The sequence below is a fragment of the Hemicordylus capensis genome, chromosome 1, assembly GCF_027244095.1.
Source record: "Hemicordylus capensis ecotype Gifberg chromosome 1, rHemCap1.1.pri, whole genome shotgun sequence".
Lineage (NCBI taxonomy): Eukaryota > Metazoa > Chordata > Lepidosauria > Squamata > Cordylidae > Hemicordylus > Hemicordylus capensis.
The window spans coordinates 51,751,514-51,772,510 of NC_069657.1; the positions used below are offsets into that span (position 1 = coordinate 51,751,514).

The following is a 20,997-nucleotide window of genomic DNA, read 5'->3' on the forward strand; positions in this document are numbered from 1 at the left end:
CTGGCAGTTTTTTGGGGGGAGGGGGGCATGTTGGATCATCCCCCGCATATCTCTGTATTGGGTCAGATTGGAATGGATCTGACATTTTTCGCTGTGCATAGGCCTAGCAGATATGTAGATTATTTTAACTAAAACTTTGCTTTTCAGTTTTAATTTATAGTGTTTATACTCTTTCCAATATTTTTAATGTATTTAACAAATGCATTACGAATACCTAAAAATATTACTGGAAAGAGTAAACAACATAAATTTATTTATCACATTTTTATACTGCCTGATATATACATTTCTAGGTTGAAAAGCAATATTTAAATCAACTAACGCTGTATTTTTATGGTAAAATGAGTGTGTGTGGAATAAAACGACAAAAAGCAGAAGCAAAATATAAAAATGTTTCATGGATATCTACTTATAATTACAGACTACAGTTCCTGAAACAGTAATGTCTAGATTCATGCAGAGGTAATCCAAGGATGTTTGAGTAAGATGTGTTCAGTTCTTTCATCTTGAAAATGCAACAAGTCTGTATCCTTCTGATGTACTCTTATCAATATGCATGAGGCCTGAGGATGATTAGGCAGCTGTATTATTATATTCAGAGGGCTTCTGGACACAGTGGTATATGCAGGTACAGTTGCAGCTCACCCAACACAGAGACAGCAGGGAAGGAGAGGAAAGGTTCTTATTGGGTGCTATGGAGAACCATTCAGTAACTCATTTTCCTCATATTGGGAGCAAATACTATTCATTATATACCAACACTATGCATTAGAAACCACATAAAAGTAAACTGATTTTCAGCATTACTCAAATTCTCAAGTGCTCCTGTTAATCCAAGAACAAGCATGAAATATTTCACCCATTACTGAAGCTGAAGTTCTATAAAATGTAAGAAGTAAGCCATGGTAATAAGTGAATGATTAAACACAGACATCCATCTTTTTCACATGTGCTAGAGATTCTTCCCTTATTGTCTGCATGTGAGATGCTGACAGGTACAAAGCTCAAATATTAGGAACACTACAGAACCAGACTGTCTCTTCAGATGTGATTTAGTAGTGGTATCATGTTCTTTAAGTTTTGATGTGGTGAAATAAAGGTTATTCCTATAAAATAAGGGCCATCTGGCAACCCATGTGCAAGGCTGGCAAACAGTTTAGATGTTAATGGAGATTTTAAAAGTGTCCTTAAGCATACACACGGCCTGTTAAATTCTAAATGTCAAGCAAGATTTGCTTGGATTAACCTATAGCATGTAATGAACACATGGAGTCAGAAAAGAATAACTTTCATTTGGCCAAGTGTGCCCGTAAGACAGGGCTGCAAGTGCCCGAGTTATAGAACTTCCCAGACTGTATTGGGGTTCCTTGGTGCTGACAAATGTGCCCCATCAAAGGATGTAATGTTATCATTACCTCCCCTCAATGGATTGCCTGACTCTGAGCATTGGACTAGCACCACTACACCATTGCCCAGAGAGAGTGACAAGGTGAACAGAATAGGGTTGCCATATTCTGGCTTGTCAACTCCGGGTGCCTAATTTGCATATTAGGTAAATTTATTTATTTATTATTTAGCACATTTTTATACCGCCCTAACCCAAGGTCTCAGGGCGGTTCACAACAAACAAATACTAAAAACAATTTAAAACAAATAATAAACAATCAAAAGTTTAAAAAGTTAAAAAGCTAAAAAGCTTGGGTAAAAAGATAAGTCTTTAGACCCTTTTTAAAAGCCACTAGAGATGGGGAGACTCTTATTCCCACGGGAAGTGCGTTCCAAAGTCTCGGGGTGACAACAGAGAAGGCCCGTCCCTGGGTGGCCACCAAACGACATGGAGGTAGCCACAGACGAGCCTCCCCCGATGAACGTAGTGGATGATGGGAATCATGCAGAAGAAGAAATGGGCTTGCAAATAACTTTTGAGCAGAATAGTGACTGCACACTTAGCTCCATAACTCCACTTTTTAGGCTTGTGCATTTCGATTCGGGTACAAAACGTTTTGTGCCCGAAAATGGCAATTTCGGAGGTTTTATAACCAAAACAAAATCAAGAATTAAAAAACAGAGATTTTTGTTTCCAAATCGAAATGACTGTGTTCCAGACAGAATGCTTTGTTCTTCGGAAAAGCATTGCAATTCAAATTGACTTCTCTGACTCTCTCCACTCCAGCTGAGGCACTGAGTGATTAGCAGAAGATAAGATATGCAAAAAGCTGTTGAGCATGAATGGTTTACTTAAGTATGTGTTGAAATGCAAACTGACCTTGCAAAGGGATTTGGAAGACAGCATTTTGAGACAGAAATACCCAAATATCTTTGGGAGCTCAATGCAATTCCAAAGCTCTTGCTAAAACCCATGGTATAAATTGTCTGGAGAAGCTTTTTGAGAAGCTGGTTAGGGAAGTTCTGAAATTACACAGGTTTTTCTTTCCAAAGGTTTAGAAAGAATCTCTTGACTTGTTCAGGGGTCTTTTGAAGAGCTATTTTGTTTTTCTTCTGATTTTTTTTTCTTTTTTTTTGAGTTATAGTGGTGTCTAAGTTTTGTTGCCCAAGTTGAGCAGTCTAATGTAATTTAGGCCGCAATGTAATTTAGTGGGACATGATGTCTAAGCCAGTGGTTCACAACTTTTGCCATTGCAGGGACAGGTCATTCAGATGGGACTACAGGAGACAAAAGGAGGGGGTGGGGAATACTCCCTGTCAATCTATTGACATCCCCAGGAATCTTAGTTGCTTCTCTCTTTCTTGTAACCATGATCCATGGTTTTGCACTTTCTGAAATGCAGTGATGATAAATCTCAACAATTCTGAACAGTAGGATGATTTGTTTGGGCTACGGCTCACTCCACTTCAGTTAAATGAACATTTCTAGCTGTTCCATAGTACCAAGGCAGTTCATTGGTCTATCTTGCTATCTTAAATGACCTGTGGTCACTGTTCAATGGGGAGGGAGTGTTTTTATTGAAAGATTGCTTGAATCCACAAATGGGTTGTGCTGCTGTACTAGTGCCACAGGGACAGGCTCCCACCTGCTGCAAAATTCTCAAATAACTGTGCCAAAAAATTAAGTGTTGTTGTTCATCATTCTCTTCACTCTTTCAACTTGTTTATGTGGGGCTTCAGGGGCAAAACAGTGGGTTGGGTGGCAGTGCCCCAAGGGTGGTGCACCCAGATTCCAAATAGGGCAAAGGGCTGATTTCTTAGGAATTTTTGAGGTTTACGCATCTTTAAGATTTCCCCCCATAGGGAATAATGGAGGTTTCAGCAGCCCCATAACTCCACCTGGGGGGCACTGGGATGGCCCGAAGCGAGTGGTGGTGTAGTGCACAGAGGGTGCCAACCACTCTCCTAGATTGCTAACCCATTGGGGTACTGGGCTTTGTTGTTTCTGAGGTGTTGAGTTTAGATTCTCTGGTAGCAAATGAGATTTTTAATGAGAAACCATGAATCCACTCTCATATGCTACTAGAGAATCTACTCTCAGAACACCTCTAGAACAACAAAACCCTGTACTTTATGGGTGGGCAACCCATGTGGGTGGTTGGCACCCTATGTGCACTACACTGCCACTTGCTCTGGGCCACCCCAGTGCCCCTCAAGTGGAGTTATGGGACTGCAGGAACCTCCATTATACCCTATGAGGAAAATCTGAAAGACGCATAATTTCATTAATACTTTAAAAATCAGCCCTTTGCCAAATTCCTCTGGAAAAAAATTGTGGTAGATTCCTTGTACCAACTGGGAACTACGACCAACCACACTCCACTCTGTCCCCGCCCCCCGCGTGAAGCTATACTTTTCCTGAAACCTCCATCATATCCTATGGGGAAAATCTAAAAGACGCGCAAACTTCAAAAATTCACCAAAAATCAGCCGTCTGCCCATTTCCTTTGAAATTTTTGTGGTAGCTTCCACTCATTGGGTACTATACCCCCCCCCCCACTATTTTGACCATGTGACCCATTTTTAAATCTGAATAAATTCAGATTTGGATTAATTCAGATATAAAACAAAACTGAGATGATTCGGAAGGGTTAATTTCGGACAAAATACAAAATTGATTGATTGGGTTGATTTGGATTTGGTACAAATCGAAACAGAAAAAAAAAAAACACACACACAACCCTACCACTTTTCAAGGGCTAGAGCTTAGTTGTGTGTGTGTGTTTTAAAATGAAAGCTGAAATCCAGGTGAATCTGGGTGGGCTAAGCAATCTGGGTGAGATGCTTAAAATCCAGGTGAAACCCAGAATTCCGGGGGACATGGCAACTCTAAACAGAGATCACCTTCTGCCTAAACAGGGGAACAAGTGCGTGATAACAGCAAAGCATAGTGACTGCCTCCCCTCAATCATTCATTCACCTGTGCTCTTCCTCTAAGCAGCACAGAGGTTGAAAGCAATCTCCCTGGACAGTACAGCAACTTCTTGCCATGCCATTCCGGTGGAGAGAGTGTGCAGAGACAAGAGAGCTCCTTGGCATCTCCACCAACTCTGCTCATTTCTCTCCTGTTCCCTGGCTACCTTCTCTCGAGTGGACTCGGCAGACCATCTTTACTGCTGCACCACACAGCAAGAGAGGATAACTGAGCAACCAAGTGGAAGCAGTGCCCTGGCAGCATGGCTCCCACCTGCCACACAATGGCTGCCCTCCAACTAGGCCAGGCCCCGCAGCATGCTCTTCTTGGCAAAACAGAGCATGCTGCGGGGCTGGCTGAGTTGGAGGGTGGCTGCTCCAGGCGGCGGCGGTGGTAGTGGTGGAGATTGTAGCAGGAATCTCCACATCACTAGGGCCCCAAATCTCAGTGCTGCCATGGCTTCTTACCAGAGTCCCCCACACCCCTCCTGTTGCCCTGAGACCAACATTCCTCTAAGGACAGCCAGGGAAGAGAGGGTGGAGGCAGCAGCTACTCTTTGCAACTACTCCCTGCAACTTCCTCCAGTGCTCACTTAATTGCTTGGATGGGTTGACAAGCAGCAATCGTGCTGCAGGGTGTAGCCCTATCCTTCCATGGGCTCAGGTGTGTGTGTGCCCTACTCTCTCGCTGTCACCCAGAAGCTTAGAGGACTCGATTGTGGGAAGAAGCAAGGAGGAGATGGGATTCCCATCAAAGGTTTGTTGCCAAGCTCCCACAGAACATAGAGCTAGTCCCCTTTCTCAGGCAGAGAAGAAAGTCTCCCTAAAAATAAACCTGAAACTTACAGTTCTTCTTTTGTAATCCACAAATATCTAGTAAAGGTGGGGAAAGCGGGGGGGGGGGGGGGGGGAGATAGTTTCTTTATAACTGCTAGTCAGTTTTCGCTAGCGAATAGCCCAGGTCTGCTTGCGCTTGTTCCATCTCCACCTTTCCATCTAAGGACTCCAGATCCCCCTCCGAAGAAGCCTCTGCCGACTCTTCCTTGCTCGGCCCCACCAGGGAATGCACAGAGTTGGTGCGGGTGGCGGAGGCCTCTGGGTCGCCTTCTTTGGCTGCAACTAGAACTCCGTCTTTGACGGGTAGAGAGCCCTTGGAAGAGCAGCTCTTGTAGCAGGACTGGCAGCACTGCAGCGCGACCATGATCAGGATCAACAAGATCACCACGGCCAGCGTGATCAAAATGATCAAGACATAGCTGGAGGAGTCAGGAGCAAGGAGTGTTTCATCCTCGGCGGGAATGCTGCTGTTGGAAATGCGCACTACTACGTCGGGAAAGGGCTCCGGCAGGGAGCTGTTTTGAGCCGGCAGCAGCAGCAGCCCAGGCGTCCCCGCCGTTATTCCACTCTCCGCCCGCCAGCAGGACTTCACCTCCGCAGCCAAGCGGGAGCCCCAGGCGCACAAGCAGAGGAACACACCCTGGGCGCCAACGCAGCCCGCAGGCTCCACGCAGCCTGCCTTGCTAAGACTCCAGTTGCCGCTGGAGCAGGAGCAGAGTCTATCCGCGGTGCCTTCCCACTGGTAGCCGACGCCGTCGAGCAAGAGGCGGCACGTAAAGCGAGCCTCCCTCGTGGGGCACGCGAGGGTGAGCACCGTGCCCGGCGGGCTGAACTCCAAAGCGGTGCTTTGCACCTGGTAAGGGAGCACAGAGGTCAGGTTGCGAGCGCCGGGCGCGTGCAGCGCTGGGCACCCCGCCTCGGAGCGGTAGTACTTGCAGATAAAACCGGGATTGACGTGGTTGCAGGAGTGATCCTTCAGGCCCCACCGCTGCACAGGCTGCTCCCCGCTCGCAGCAGCGGCAGCCATGTGCAGCCCGGCGCATCTCAGCTTGAGGCACGACATGGCCGGCTCTTTCACCCAGTAGGGGGTCTCCATGGTCCCGTTAGCCGAGACCTCTTGAGGCCAAGCCGAGGCCCAAGAGAAACCCCGTAGGGGCAGGTCTCTGCGGGTGCACTGCGGAGGTTTCCTGAGCAGGCCCAACCAAAAGGAAGAGGTGCCTGTCTCCCGGGCAAGCCCTCTCAGGAGAGCGAAGATGGCTTCCAGCTCGGCTTCGCCGCTGGCTGTGCTCAGGCCTCCCCCACGCTGGTGGCAGGCCTCCTGGGCCTCGTTGAAATTCAGGCTGGCCACATGGACACTGTAACAAGCTCCAGAACGGTGACACCAAGCGCGGTCGCTCTGCGCGGGTTCAGCAGACCCCCGTAGCACGGTGAAGAGCTGCAGGACAAGAGGCGCCAGAATGCGTCCTGTCATCTTGCCGCCCAACTCCACAATGAGGCGGATAAGTAACATTCACAGACCAGTCTGAAATAAAGGAAAGTGGAGTGGAGACCACTCCTTTTCTTTAAAATACACATCACATCACAACAATATCTCCGTTCCCACAGCCTTGCCTTAGAGTTGCTAAAAGGAAATGTGTCAGAAGTTAGGCTTGACCTTAACTTCCTTAATTTGTTGAAGTGCCTGTGCCAATACTTGTCTCCAAAGCGCGGAAACATCTGCTTTATAAGGAATGGGCTGATGATTTGATTTGATTCTGAAAAGATTTTTTTTTTAAAGTTTCAATTAAATTTCCAGTTAATTGAAATTTGCTTACTGAAATAAATGGGAAAACAAAACCGAACCAGGCAGGTGTGAAACAAAGATGGTTGAAAACAAGCCAGTGAGATGAATCAAGTCACCAAAAAAAATCAACAAAATGAAACATATATACTGCACGTCCTTGCGTGACTTTTTTATTTTGGAAAGAAATTATAAAGGAGGAACATAACTGAAGTTTATTAAATGGACAGTGTACAGGCACAAACTATAGATACAGAATAAATATAGAATAACAGCACATCATAATCATAACTAGATATTTCAGCTTTTTAAAAAATCCAGAAATGATCCTCAATAAAGGTGATGTAAAATATGTGCTTCTAAAACTACATATATTGTAGGAACAGTGCAGTAGTGGTTTTTGAAGAGTAATTAAAAATAAATGACCACTAGAGAGTTAATTCTCAGGAATTTATTATCCTTTATGGCATCCCTCTGGCATTGTTCTTGAATAGTAAAAAAAACCTAGCAGACCTGGCGCAGAAGCGTCTGCGCCCTCTTCCCCTGGGCGCCTGCATGGCCTGCTCCCCCCCCCCGTGGTTTCTAGCCAGCTTTCAAGCCAGCCCGTCCCCTCCCCTCCTGCTGCCACCACCTCCTCACTGCCGGGCCCACCGCTGCCGCCTCACTGCTGCCGCCTCCCCGCTGCAGCCAGGCCTACTGCCACCACCGCCTCCCTGCCGTGGCTGGGCCCGCTGTCACCGCCTCTCCTGACTCTTCTCGCGCTTCCACATCCAAACAGTTACCAACCGGCTCCCAGCCAATCAGGTGCCTCCTTCACCGGCACACATAGCCTTGCCACTTCCCCATGCATGGCTGGCGGCTGGCTAAGAGAATTAATAATAGTGATGATGATAGCTTAGGGAGCCTCCATTTGTCTCCTATAGCTCTGCTCTCTTCTAACTCCCACAACTCTGCTACATAGATAAAACAAGCCAGAATGTATCCATCTCAAATTGCTCAATTCAGGTAAAAAGCAAAAGAGTAATTTAGTCCTAAACTTCAGTATCAACACAAGCTACGAGTAAGCTAATGACACCATTATTCATCATCATGACTTCTTTGGAGTTAATGGCAAAATTCCCATAGATCTTACTAAAGCCAGGATTTTACTAAGTGTCTGAAATTTCTCCTCTTTCAGACTATTCCTATAATTAATAATTTGACTTGTTTTAGGCAATGGCAGAAGGACATAACTAAGTTTGTTTGGCAGGGGAAAAAACCAAGAATAACCTTTAAGAACTTAACAGATGCAAAGGAAAGAGGTGGTCTTACCTTGCCAGACTTAAGGTTGTATTTTGAAGCTGTTTGTTTGACATGGTTAAAGGAATGGATAACATTGAGAAACCCCAGAGTTCTTGATCTGGAGGGATTTGATAGAAGGTTTGGATGGCATGCTTACTTATGGTATGAAAAAAGTAAAATACATAAAGACTTTTTGAATCATTATGTAAGAAGGAGTTTAATGAGGGTATGGTTAAAATATAAAAATTGGTTAGAACCAAAAATTCCGTTATGGATATCCCCGATCGAAGCTTTTTCGCGTAAAGAAGTAAACATGCAGATGTGTTGGGGTACTTACAGAGATTTGTTGTATTTTCATGGAAAGAGGAGACAAGAGAGGAGGAGACAAGAGAGGAAGTAGTTAAAACAACTATGATAGTGGGCTCAAGATGTTGGACATAATATAGAAATGGCAGCTTGGGAAAAGTTATGGAAGAGTGATTTAAAATTTACTGCTTGTTATGCTTTGAAGGAAAATTATTATAAAATGATGTACAGATGGTATCTGACACAAAAAACCCTGGCATTAATGTATAAAAATGTTTCAAACAAATGTTGGAAGTGTGGGAACACTGAAGGTACTTTTTTCCATATGTGGTGGACCTGTGGGAAGGCTAAAGCCTATTGGGACATGATATATAATGAATTAAAGAAAATATTTAAAGTGACATTTCCTAAGAAGCCAGAATCCTTCCTGCTAGGAATAACACAATGAGTAATTTCTACAAATAACTTAACTCTTTTCATGTATGCATCTACGGCGGCCAGAATAATATATGCACAGAAATGGAAGAGTAATGAACTGCCTTCAAAAGAAGATTGGCTGATAAAAACTTTGGAATATGCAGAGATGGCAAAACTTACAACATTGATAAGAGATCAAAGCTTAGAACGTTTCAAGGAAGATTGGAGACCTTTTTTGTTGTATTTAAAGAATTATTTTCCTACTATTGATCTTACAGCAGGATTTGAAATTTGAAATGCAGGTTGGGTAGATTAATGGTTCTTTTTTTTTATTTTAAAGGTTTAAATTTGTGTTTTTTATTAATATTATAATAAGGCTAAACTTTATAGTTGTTATTTCACGAAGGGAGGTGCGCGGGAAGTCCATTTGTGTTTATTATGATTGTTAATGGTTATTATTGTTAAAAATTAATAAAAATTGAAGTTGGGGGGGGGGAAGTGTCTGAAATTTTTTTTTTTGAAGATGCTCTTCCAAAATAAATAGGAATAGTCAAGAGTACAGACTTTGGGGATTATGGCTGATGACTCAGAAATTATGACTGTGTTATTAATTATTATTATTTATTTGATTTCTATACCGCCCTTCCAAAAATGGCTCAAGGAGGTTTACGTAGATAAATAATAAATAAATAAGATGTATCCCTGTTCCCAAAGGGCTCACAATCTAAAAAGAAACATAAGATAGACACCAGCAACAGTCACTGGAGGTACTGTGCTGAGGTGGATAGGGCCAGTTAGGGCCAGGGTGGATAGGGCAACTTTGTTGTTCCATTAAGTAATATGCAATAAGATCAGGCTATCTCAAACCAGTGTCTTGTTTAGATCTTTTGCAGGTGTACAATTGCCTTGCAAGCCCAGAAACAGGATGTGAAAGTGTTTGTTCTTGACATAACAGTATTCAAAGGTATCCTTTGCACACAGAGTTTCTACTTTATTTATTTATTTATTTATTTATTTATTTATTTATTTATTTATTTATTTATTTATTTCGATTTCTATACCGCCGTTCCAGAAATGGCTCAGGGCGGTTTACACAGAGAAATAATAAGTAAGTAAGTAAGTAAGTAAGTAAGTAAGATGGATCCCTGGCTCACAATGTAAAAAGCAACATCAGATAGACCCTAGCAACAGTCACTGGAGGTACTGTGCTAGGGGTAGATAAGGCTAGTTATGCTCCCCCTGCTAAATAAAGAAAACCACCATGTTAAAAGGTGCCTCTTTGCCAAGTTAGCAGGGGTTTTGACAGACCTACCCACTGTGAATTTCAGTAATAGTTTCTTAAAGCTATCAAGGCTTGTGACCATTACTGCTTTTGTAGTAGTCCAGTCTATAATTTTGTTGTATGGAGAAGACTTTGACCTGTCCTGAACCTCCTGCCAGTCTGTTTCCCTTGCTGATTCTTAATTCTAGTATTGTAAGAGAGGAAGGAAAATTTTCACACCATTCGTTCTTCCCCCAGCTAGCACATTTATTGCAAATTCTAATTACAATGTGATTACATGAGTGTCACAGATACCATTTGGGGAGTACCTGTACCATAACCTGACTAGTGACATTACTGCATGACAGCTGACACTACTCGACTTCCCCAATGCCTATATCGTGTTGTGATATTGAAAAGGGCAGTTATTTTAGTTTTTATTATTTTTCCTTTTTTAAAAGGCTGAAGGTTCTCCTGCTCTGGCACTCAAATGCAAGAACACTAATGAAATCTTGTAAAATAAAAATGGCAAGCATTAGGAAGACAGTGTCTGCATATTTCACATTCTTCCTGTTTCAAGGATATGTGCTCCCTCTCAACAGTTCTGGAGCACCCATTTCCAGTGAATTATTTTGCTTTTTTGGAAGCCATAAATAGACTATGCTGATTTTGTAACAAGGCTACTATCTGTCATCTGTTTTGTGTGAAGAGCATTTTTTGTTACTGCTACTTCCTAGGCTTTTATAGGGAAAGTCCAGGTTTTCTTAGCATCTGTACAAGCTCTAAATTGACATGGCTACATTTCACATAAAATATGGCTGATGCTAACACAATTTTTTTTCAGTTGAGGAGTGGTTGCAGAGTGAAGTATTGTACTTACTAATAGCTGCCCACACAAGAGCAAATCAGATCTAGAGAATCTGAATCCATTTGTGATGGCAGAGTTTCCTAGGGAAACACATAAGAATAGAAGGAAACCTAGCCATAAATAAAGGACTTCAGTTCCTGGCATTTTGCCTGGACTGACTGAGCATCCTAACAGTGATGGCAGTAGGTGTTTGCTAGAAGACCAGCCAAATCAAAATGTTAAAACAGGAGTAAGTGCATTCTGATTGTAATGAAATCATGGTTGAGTTCAGGGACAAGGAATCACTGTAATGTCAAATGACAAAAAAGCAGCTCTACCTGTTTTTGGTATGAGCCTGACATTCAGAATAGGACTTGGTTTGTTTTCAGACCTATAGAAGGTCTTCATACAAGCAGCTCTACCTGGGCTTGCACAATCCTAGAAGGGCACAAGCCTGACCTTCTACCCCAGTACCCAGTCATGTGTCTGTTTGGGTTGCTTGCAGCCCAAGCAGCCACAGAAATGGGTGCCAAGAGTGCCCAGCTTGCAGGGAAATCCTCCAGTGCATCACTGTCCTCATGCAGTGCACTGAGAGATTTCAGGAGGCCAACCTGAATTTTCCCGGCCTCCAGACGTAGTTCATGTGGGTGTACAAAATCATGCAGCTGCAGTAAAGAAAGGATTGTCTGAGAGGGAAGGTAGGTGCGATCCTGCTTCGCTTTCAGGTCGTGTGAATGACCTTACTCCATTGATTTCTTTTGAATTCAATCCCACGTTCTATCTGGCCTTCTTTTCCTAGAGTTATTCAAGTTTATGTCTCACTCTTTCCCCTATGAAACTCAACGTGATGTAGGAGTACTGCATCACGTGTTTTTTAATGATGCAATGGTAGTATTTTAACTGCTCTTCCTTATGGATGGTGATCAGGGACATGGGATTTTTCTGTTGACATCTGAAAAGGAGTGGATGTACATTTGTTTAAACCGGGCTTGTTGGGTACAAACTTACAGCATCTTTGGGGTGGATCCACTGCTCATATTTAAGTACCTACTTTTTCACATGATGAGTGTGGTGGAATGATGCCAAACAAACGCTTGAGTAGTCATAAGAACAGCCCTGCTGGATCAGGCCCAAGGACCATCTAGTCCAGCATCCTATTTCACTCAGTGGCCCACCAGATGTCACTGGGAGGCTACAGGCAGGAGTTGAGGGCATGCCCTCTCTCTTGCTGTTACTTCCCTGCAACTGGTACTCAGAGGAATCCTGCCTTTAAGGCTGAATGTAGCCTATAGCCCTCCGACTAGTAGCCATTGATAGACCTCTCCTCCATGAAGTAATTCAAACCCCTCTTAAAGCCATCCAGGTTGTTGGCTGTCACCACATCTTGTGGCAGAGAATTCCACAAGTTGATTATGCGTTATGTGAAAAAGTACCTCCATTTGTGGGTCCTAAATTTCCTGGCAATCAATTTCATGGGATGACCCCTGGTTCTAGTGTTATGCGAGAGGGAGAAGAATTTATCTCTATCGACTTTCTCCACACCATGCATGATTTTACATATCTCTATCATGTCTCCCTGCAGTCGTCTTTTTTCTAAACTAAATAGCCCCAGGTGTTGTAGCCTTTCCTCATAAGAAAGGTGCTCTAGGCCCCTGACCATCTTGGTTGCCCTCTTCTGCACCTTTTCCAGTTCTACAATGTCCTTTTTTTTGATGTGGTGACCAGAATTTGTACGCAGTACTCCAAGTGTGGTCACACCATAGTTTTGTATAAGGGTATTATAATATTAGCAGTTTTATTTTCAATCCCCTTCCTAATGATCCCTAGCATGGAATTGGCCCTTTTCACAGCTGCCACACATCGAGTCAACACTTTGAACGATCTGTCTACCATGACCCCAAGATCCCTCTCCTGGTCAGTCACTGACAGCTCAGATCCCATCAGTGTATACTTGAAGTTGGGTTTTTTTGTCCCAGTCTGCATCACTTTACGCTTGCCAACATTGAACTGCATTCGCCACTTTGTCGCCCACTCGACCAGTTTGGAGAGATCCTTTTGGAGTTCCTCACAATCCGTTTTGGATTTCACTACCCGAAAGAGTATGGTATCATCTGCAGATCTGGCCACCTCGCTGCTTAACCCTACTTCTAGATCATTTATGAATAAATTAAAAAGCACCAGTCCCAGTACAGATCCCCGGGGGAACCCACTTCTTACTTCCCTCCATTGTGAAAACTCTCCATTTATACCAACCCTCTGTTTCCTGTCCTTCAACCAGTTAGCAATCCACACATGTACTTGTCCCCTTATCCCATGACCGATAAGTTTTCTCAGGAGTCTTTGATGACGAACTTTGTCAAAAGCTTTTTGGAAGTCCAGGTATACTATGTCAACTGGATCACCTTGATCCACACACTTGTTGAGACTCTCAAAGAACTCCAAAAGGTCGGTGAGGCAAGATTTACCTTTGCAGAAGCCATGCTGGTTCTTTCTCAGCAGGGCCTGTTCTTCTATATGCTTTACAATTTTATCCTTGAGGATGCTTTCCATCAATTTGCCTGGAACAGACGTTAAGCTAACCGGCCTGTCATTTCTCAGATCGCCTCTGGATCCCTTTTTGAAAATCGGTGCTACATTTGCTACTTTCCAGTCCTCTGATACAGAGCCTGATTGCCGGCATAAGTTATATATTTTAGCAAGAAGGTCAGCAATTTCACATTTCTTTGAGGACTCTTGGATTGATGCCATCCGGCCCTGACGATTTGCTAGTTTTCAGTTTTTTCATACAGTTTAGAACATCATCTCTTGTCACTTCTATCTGACTCAGTTCTTTAGCCGCCATCCCCAAAAAGCCTGGTTTAGGAACAGGTATATGCTCAGTATCCTCTGCCGTGAAGACAGATGCAATAAACCTCTTAACTTCTGCTGTTCCCATGTATCCCATACTTTACTGTGTACCTCTAAAATGTCACTATGGATAATGGACCTTGTTGCTTCATTTCTTTCCAAAAGAAAAATCCAAACTTTATGAAAAACTGAATCATAATCTGAATGCAGCTCATTTTACAGTATGTTCTTTTCAGAATTTGGATTTTTGTGTGCATGCAGAGCAGAATTGACATAATTTTGATAAAACAGATAAATTCTTCGACACAACTGAAGAAAATAGGTGTTCTTGGAGGTCATATATATTCAGTGCCTATCTTTAACAAATCTGTAGAATTTATTTAAGATTTTGTGTCTTTAGTGGTTCTCAAAGAGAGAAACAGATCGTGAGCAGGAACAATGCAAAATCCTCCCTAACATTTTGAACAAGTGGCTGCATTCCTTATATTGGTTGTCACAACTGTGAGTCACTCAGGTCACCTACTTCTGCATTTGAATCTTCCCTATGGACTTTCCACCATGAGGTTCACCTGGCATCACTCCCAGCCTTTTCCCTCTAGTTTGCCTATAGCTGGTTCTCAGAATGCATATTTGCTTTATTATCTGGTTTGGGTTTGTTAGCCTTGGAAATGTAGGAATTCTATTTTTTATTTAAAGTTGCCTCTCAGTTTTAGAATGGCCACAGCTCAGCTGTTGAGGTGGGTCCTTCCAAGCTGAACTAACCTTTGCTTGAGAAAGGGAATGCAGTCTCATAATAAAAGTTTTAAAAATATACTGAAGAATTTCACCAATTTTAAACAATACTTGTAGATGTAAAACAGATTCAGTTGCAGTGGCGTACCAAATTCAACAACATAAATTGGACATATATTATACAGACACAATGGCGAGTTACCGGAGAGGCAGAGGAGGGATCTGCCTATGGCGGCAAATTTGCTCCCCTTGAGGATGGTGGCAGCTGCTGCAGCGAGGATGAGGGGCGAGGAGAAAGTCCCCCCCCCAGCATTTTTTTAAAAGCGCCACTATGCGGCGGCAGTAACTGCGGGGAGGGGGGGGCAGGGAGGGGAAAGCTCCCCTTAACCAACAATCTACCTTTTACCCAAGTCCTGCCTCCTCACTCCCACCAGGAGGCCTGTGCAGTCAGTTGGGAGGAGGGAGGGCAGCTGGAAGGAGCTCGCAACCAGCCTCCCTTCCCGGTTAAAGGGGGAACTCTCCGCTCTTCACCCCTCTCCCTGCAGCCTCCGCCACCAGCACCGTGCCCCATCCCTCCCTCCCAGGGTAAAAGGTAGATAGTTGGTTAAGGGAAGCTCTCCCTCCTCGCCCTTCACCCTCTCTGTAGTTACTGCTGCCATTGCTCAGTAGCATTTATTTTAAATAACGTCATGCGGGGGGGGGGGCTTCCTCCTCATCTCCCACCCTTGCTGCAGCCGCCACTGTGCCCAGGGCAAAGAGGGAAAGTTCCCCCCTCCCCCTGCACAGGAGCTTTATTTATTTATTTGCAAAAAACCTTTTTGTAATCTGCCCCTGTACAGGCAGCACACCTAATGTGGGTCAACAACTTGGCCACAGTGACGCACACCTTTTATACCCCACCCCTTTCAGAAACGTTTTCCCTTATTTGGTCATTGTTTTCTTTTTTTGCTCTGACTGGCTTATCTCAACCCTGGTAGTTCTCCTCCCTTTCTTCCTTGTGATTGGTCCAACTCATATTTCTCTAATAAATTCCTCCACCTCTTATTGTAACTCTCTCCAATGTCCATCCCCTTCTGTCCACAATTACATACCCAGTTTGTCGGAGGGCTATAGGCCACCTCCAGCCTCAAAGGCAGGATGCTTCTGAGTACCAGTTGCAGGGGAGTAACAGCAGGAGAGAGGGCGTGTGCTCAACTCCTGTCTGTGGGCTTCCAGCAGCATCTGTTGGGCCACTGTGTGAAACAAGATGCTGGACTGAATGGGCCTTTGCCCATATTACTGCAAAGGACATATGGGTTTTCTGGATATAACATTGCCTACTAAGCACTCAGTCTTGTTCCTGTTTTAACATTACATTGGTAGTTTTTCCAGTGAACCTGTGACTTTTACCCAACTCTCCTGCTGACAGAGCACTCAGATCAAATTAGCTTTATATGAAGAGATATAGAGTATATCAAGTCTATTATTGCTCTTGTTACTGTCTAGATTATCCAGTTCTCCTTCAGGATAATCTATACAGTAGATTACCATGACACAGCTTAAGATACTGGTGATTGAACCTAGTGCTTCATGCACGTAATGTATACACTCTCTTCCACTGAGCCAGATCTGAACAAATGAAATTCTAGGTTTCCGAAACTGGGTCTGCACCAAACTGGAAACTGCTTTTGCCATTCTCCTGAGTTCAATATGTAGTTTGGGCACCCAGGTGGTAAGTACTGAAGAGGAAACAGCAGATTCCAAGTATCTATGTAGATGGGATCAAGCTTTGGTTTACCGCCTTTCACCTCAAACACTATTCCCATACCTTTAAGTCTCATGATACCTGTGACTTGCCTTCCACTGCATCCTCTCTCACCTGTTTGCTCACCAGTTAAGTTGCCTGCTCCTTCCTTCACCCGTTGTATGTCTAGTAGGAGTCCTGGTCAGCACAAGCCATGGTTATCATGTGTCCAGCTTCATCAAGAAGATTTAAAAGTAGATGAACAGCAGTGCTCCCTCTAATTTCCCCCCCATCTGTGCATGGAATGAGTCTTGCTCTGTTCACACATACTTTCAGAGCTGGGCCTTCCTGATTCAACCATAGCGGGGTCTAAAATTAACTGAGTGGACATCAAAAACACTTCTGAGTACATGCAGATCTGCACACCTTAGAGGGAACACTGATTAACAGTATCTGTCACGGTGCAAGATGGCGATCCTAATTTAACCCATGCACTTCTGGGCATGTTTTGCATGGTCTCTTTCATCATCGCCTACTGTATCTCTGGTCTCCAGTAAAACTCATAAGGTGAGGGAGAAAAGCCTTGCCAATTTTACCAGTGCCTCACCAGGTTTGTTTGCTTGTTTTTAATTAAATAAATTTTATGTATACTTTTGAGGGAAATGAAAACAGAAAAACAGGCTGGTGGAATTGAATAAGTTTCTGGCTGAATGTAACCATTTAACCAAGCCTAGAGAAATACAGTGGATGAAACTGACATGGATTTTCTCAGCCATGTAACTTTTGCCAAGGGTCAGAGAAGAGGGAAAGCGAAAGAAATGGCCATGGATTAGGTGAACATGTAAGGCGGAAATGGAGGTTTACACAAAATGTAACCAACTACATCAAGATGGGGTTGCAAATGAGTCTACTCACAGGGCAGAAATACTACTGTAAGCAGGCAAGTGGGAGAGTAACTGTGCTTGCACTAACTGGAGGATGTGGTAACATTAAAAGTTACATGAAATGAGAGAGTCTCAGAGTTATCATTAAAAGTCCTCAAAAATGCATGTTATCAAAGATGCATGCATATGGATCCTAAGAATGACTCAGATAGATATAAGTTTATTCGGTCATTGACCAGCAAACATTTACAATAAACCAGTATGAATTTTACAAATAATATAACAAAACCTGGCCATAACAGAGATAATATCAGTGTCCACATGATTTAAAAGATAATTTAAATAAAATTCATCAGACTGGCCAGTCAAATTATCTAACATAGGAGATATAAGTCTTAAATGGGGTTCACTATAAAAATCACAAAAAATAACATGCGAGGTGGATTCTATAACCCCTTTGCCACATGGGCAAAGTCGTAAAAATAGCGGAACTCCCTTAAACCTGCCATCCAATACTGCTGTAGGAAGAACATTTAAATGCGCTAAAGTGAGGGCTCGTCTAAATTTAGGGACAAGAACCACATCAAAGTACTTAGCTGGTTTAAGATTAATAGCTTGACTCCCTAAGTATAAACCCTGCTTAATCCATGCACTTTCTTGTTGAACTTCTATATCCAGGATACGTTGCTTAACTAACTTCCTGGCTTGCTCAATTCCTACAGTATGCAAATCCTCTACTGAGAGGACAAAAAAAGAAAATTTACTCAACACAGCTTGTTTCCAGCTCAAATTAAAACCACCATTCATAGCCAAAGAGGCTAAACCTGCCTGTCCAAAACTCAATTTTAACCAAAATCAAAAAATACAGCACCAGTATAAGGATTCCAGCCTAATAAGCCCAACTTCTCCGAATGACAGCATTCGGAGCACAACACGGTACCTGCAAAATGCATCTAATAAACTTAGTCTGGATAGCCTCCAGTAGGGCAAAATTACTTGCAGGTCCCAGTTGGGCTCAGAATGACTCAGATGCTGTAGGATCTTTGTGGCTGTTTTTTGCTACAACAGAATAGTACTCTTGTAGGTACTCTTCAGGAATCTAACATTTTCCAAATGATTTTGGACATTCCAAATCAATGTCCACTGCATGATCTTCAAATATTTACCCGAAGAGAGCAGCAAATATGCAGGAATTGAAGACCTAAGGATGTTAGTTGATGTTTTTGTTTGTAGATTGTCAGGGCACATTCCAACAGACTGAAGTGTGCTGAAGAACACTGAAATTAATGAGTCAAAGTGCACTTAACTTTCTGTTGGGTTGTGGCCAAAGTCTTTAAATGTTATTACTCAATGTCATAACTCATGAGATCGTATAGAAAAAGCAGTGCTTATTGCTTTATAAGAACTTGTGTAATGCAGTTTAAATTCAATCTTGCTTTCTAAAAACTGTTCCCCAGGTAGGCAAGGCAGGTTTGCAACCAACAGAGGTTGAGGATATAGCTACCAATCAATCCTAAGTGGATACAGGTTTACTTTGGGACATACATGGTTTTCTATAGAACCTTATTCTTAAATTATTTTAAAATTATTACACTTCCAGAACAGAGTAACAAGAAATGCATCAATAAATCAGAACTCAGTGACTAGAAATGTTATTTCAAACTATACTCTACATTTCTGATTACTTTAGGTTAGTGTACTCAAGCAGAGTTTGTGATTTCCATTTCCTTTTATGATTATTTATAAAACATAGCTCATTTAAAGTACCAATGTGAGAATTCTATTCAAAAAGCTTGTAAACATTTATGTATCTGACAGAGTTGCCAAGGCAGGGCATGAAAACAGTGCACTGTTTTCCTATCTTGGGGGTGGGGAGACCAGAAAAACAAAATCATGACAAGGTTCTGATGCTCATATTATGCTAAACTCTTCATAATGGCAGCAGTATTTTGTACTGTTTTCCCCACTGAACACTCCACAGATTCAGCCAACACGTTTTCTTTTATGATACCAGATTATTTTAAGGTCTCCGTCTGTTTATTCTGATAATTGCTTGAATCTTTACAAGGGCAATTAGGTTTTACAACACATCAAAATATTTTTAATTAGGGATTGAAAAAGTAGATATTTATTTTATTGTCTGCCTAGTGACTGTCAATGATTCAGCTATCTTACATTCATGAGTGAAATTAATTGCTCACAAGCCTTATATAAGGCCTTATCCTGTTGAGTACTGAGCAATTTCTGATTTATAAGATGGAAATCAATGCTTCATAGAGACTCTGAACTTACCCTATCATAATAACTAAAGGAAGGAAGGAAATGAAAAAGAAATGGAGAATATGGAAATTCCCATATCTTTAAGATCTGCTTACTGCAGGGAAATATTTTGTCTATGAAATGCTGATGCAAGTCTATCCAGTGATGGATGTCACAATGTGAAAAGCATGAGATCCATGTCTACCTGAAAGTTAGATATGCATGTATCTTCATTAGGGATATGCACAAAACCGGTTTGCCCAGTTTGGTTCAAATTCGAACCGGGTTCGAACCAGGGTGGGGAGGTTCGGTTTTGGTTTTGTTGTTTCTGAGGTGTTCTGAGTATAGATTTTCTGGTAGCAAATGAGAGTGGATTTATGGTTTGTCATTGAAAATCTCATATGCTGCCAGAGAATTTATTACTACTACTACTACTACTACTACTACTACTACTACTACATTTATATCCCACTCTTCCTCCAAGGAGCCCAGAGTGCTGTACTACATACTTAAGTTTCTCTTTCACAACAACCCTGTGAAGTAGGCTAGGCTGAGAGAGAAGTGACTGGCCCAGAGTCACCCAGCTAGTATCATGTCTGAATGGGGATTTGAACCCGGGTCTTCCCGGTCCTAGTCCAGCACTCTAAACACTACACCATGCTGGCTCTCACAATCTACACTCAGAACACCTCAGAAACAGCTAAACCCAGTACCATATGGGTTAGCAACCCATGGGGGTGGTTGGCACCCTCTGTGCACTACACCACCATTCGCTCTGGGCCACCCCAGCACCCCCCAAGTGCAGTTATGGGGCTGCTGAAGCCTCCATTATTCCCTATGGGAAAAACCTTAAAGACGTGTAAACTTCAACAAATCACAAAAAATCAGCCCTTTGCCCAATTCCTTTGAAATAATTTTGGTAGCTTCCTTGCCCCCATTGGGCACTACCACCCACCACACTCTGCTCTAGGCCACCACCACCCCAACGTGAAGCGATATATTTGCTGGAATCCCCATTATTCCCTATGAGAGGAATAAAATAATGAAAAGAACTTCAAAAATTCACAAATAATCGCAGGAGTCTCTGATTGCTTTGCCATTCAGTGGGTGGTAGGCACCCCCAATTTTTTTTGCCCCAGGTACTCCACATAGGGAATAATGGGCAATAATAATAAAAATTACAAAAATTCATTAATAATCATAGGAGTGTCCGATTGCTTTGGGGTTTGGGTGGTAGTTGGCACCCATGGGTGCCTACCACTCAACCCAGTTTTGGAGGCTAGAAGCAGCTCAAACCAGCCTAAACCAGTTCAAAACAGTGCAAAATGAACCAGGCTAAATTCTGTTCAAATTCAAACCAGCAGGTCAAACCCAATGCATGGTTTTGGTTCGAATTTGAACTGTTGAACTATACCAGTTCAAATTTGAACCGGTTTGCAAATCCCTAATCTTTATTCAGTTAAA

The 20,997-nt window shown here is 42.8% G+C and overlaps 1 protein-coding gene across 1 annotated transcript; it reads right to left on the reverse strand.

Annotated features, from left to right (window-relative positions):
* Nucleotides 1-378: 378 nt before the first annotated feature.
* Nucleotides 379-6,667, reverse strand: CLEC14A (C-type lectin domain containing 14A). Its single transcript, XM_053310819.1, has one exon. It carries the CDS (start codon nucleotides 6,665-6,667, stop codon nucleotides 5,291-5,293), a length of 1,377 nt encoding a protein of 458 aa, XP_053166794.1. The 3' UTR covers nucleotides 379-5,290.
* Nucleotides 6,668-20,997: the final 14,330 nt, after the last annotated feature.

Coding starts and splice junctions, on each gene's coding strand:
- CLEC14A (XM_053310819.1), bottom strand. CDS start 6,667: ATGACAGGACGCATTCTGGCGCCTCTTGTCCTGCAGCTCTTCACCGTG.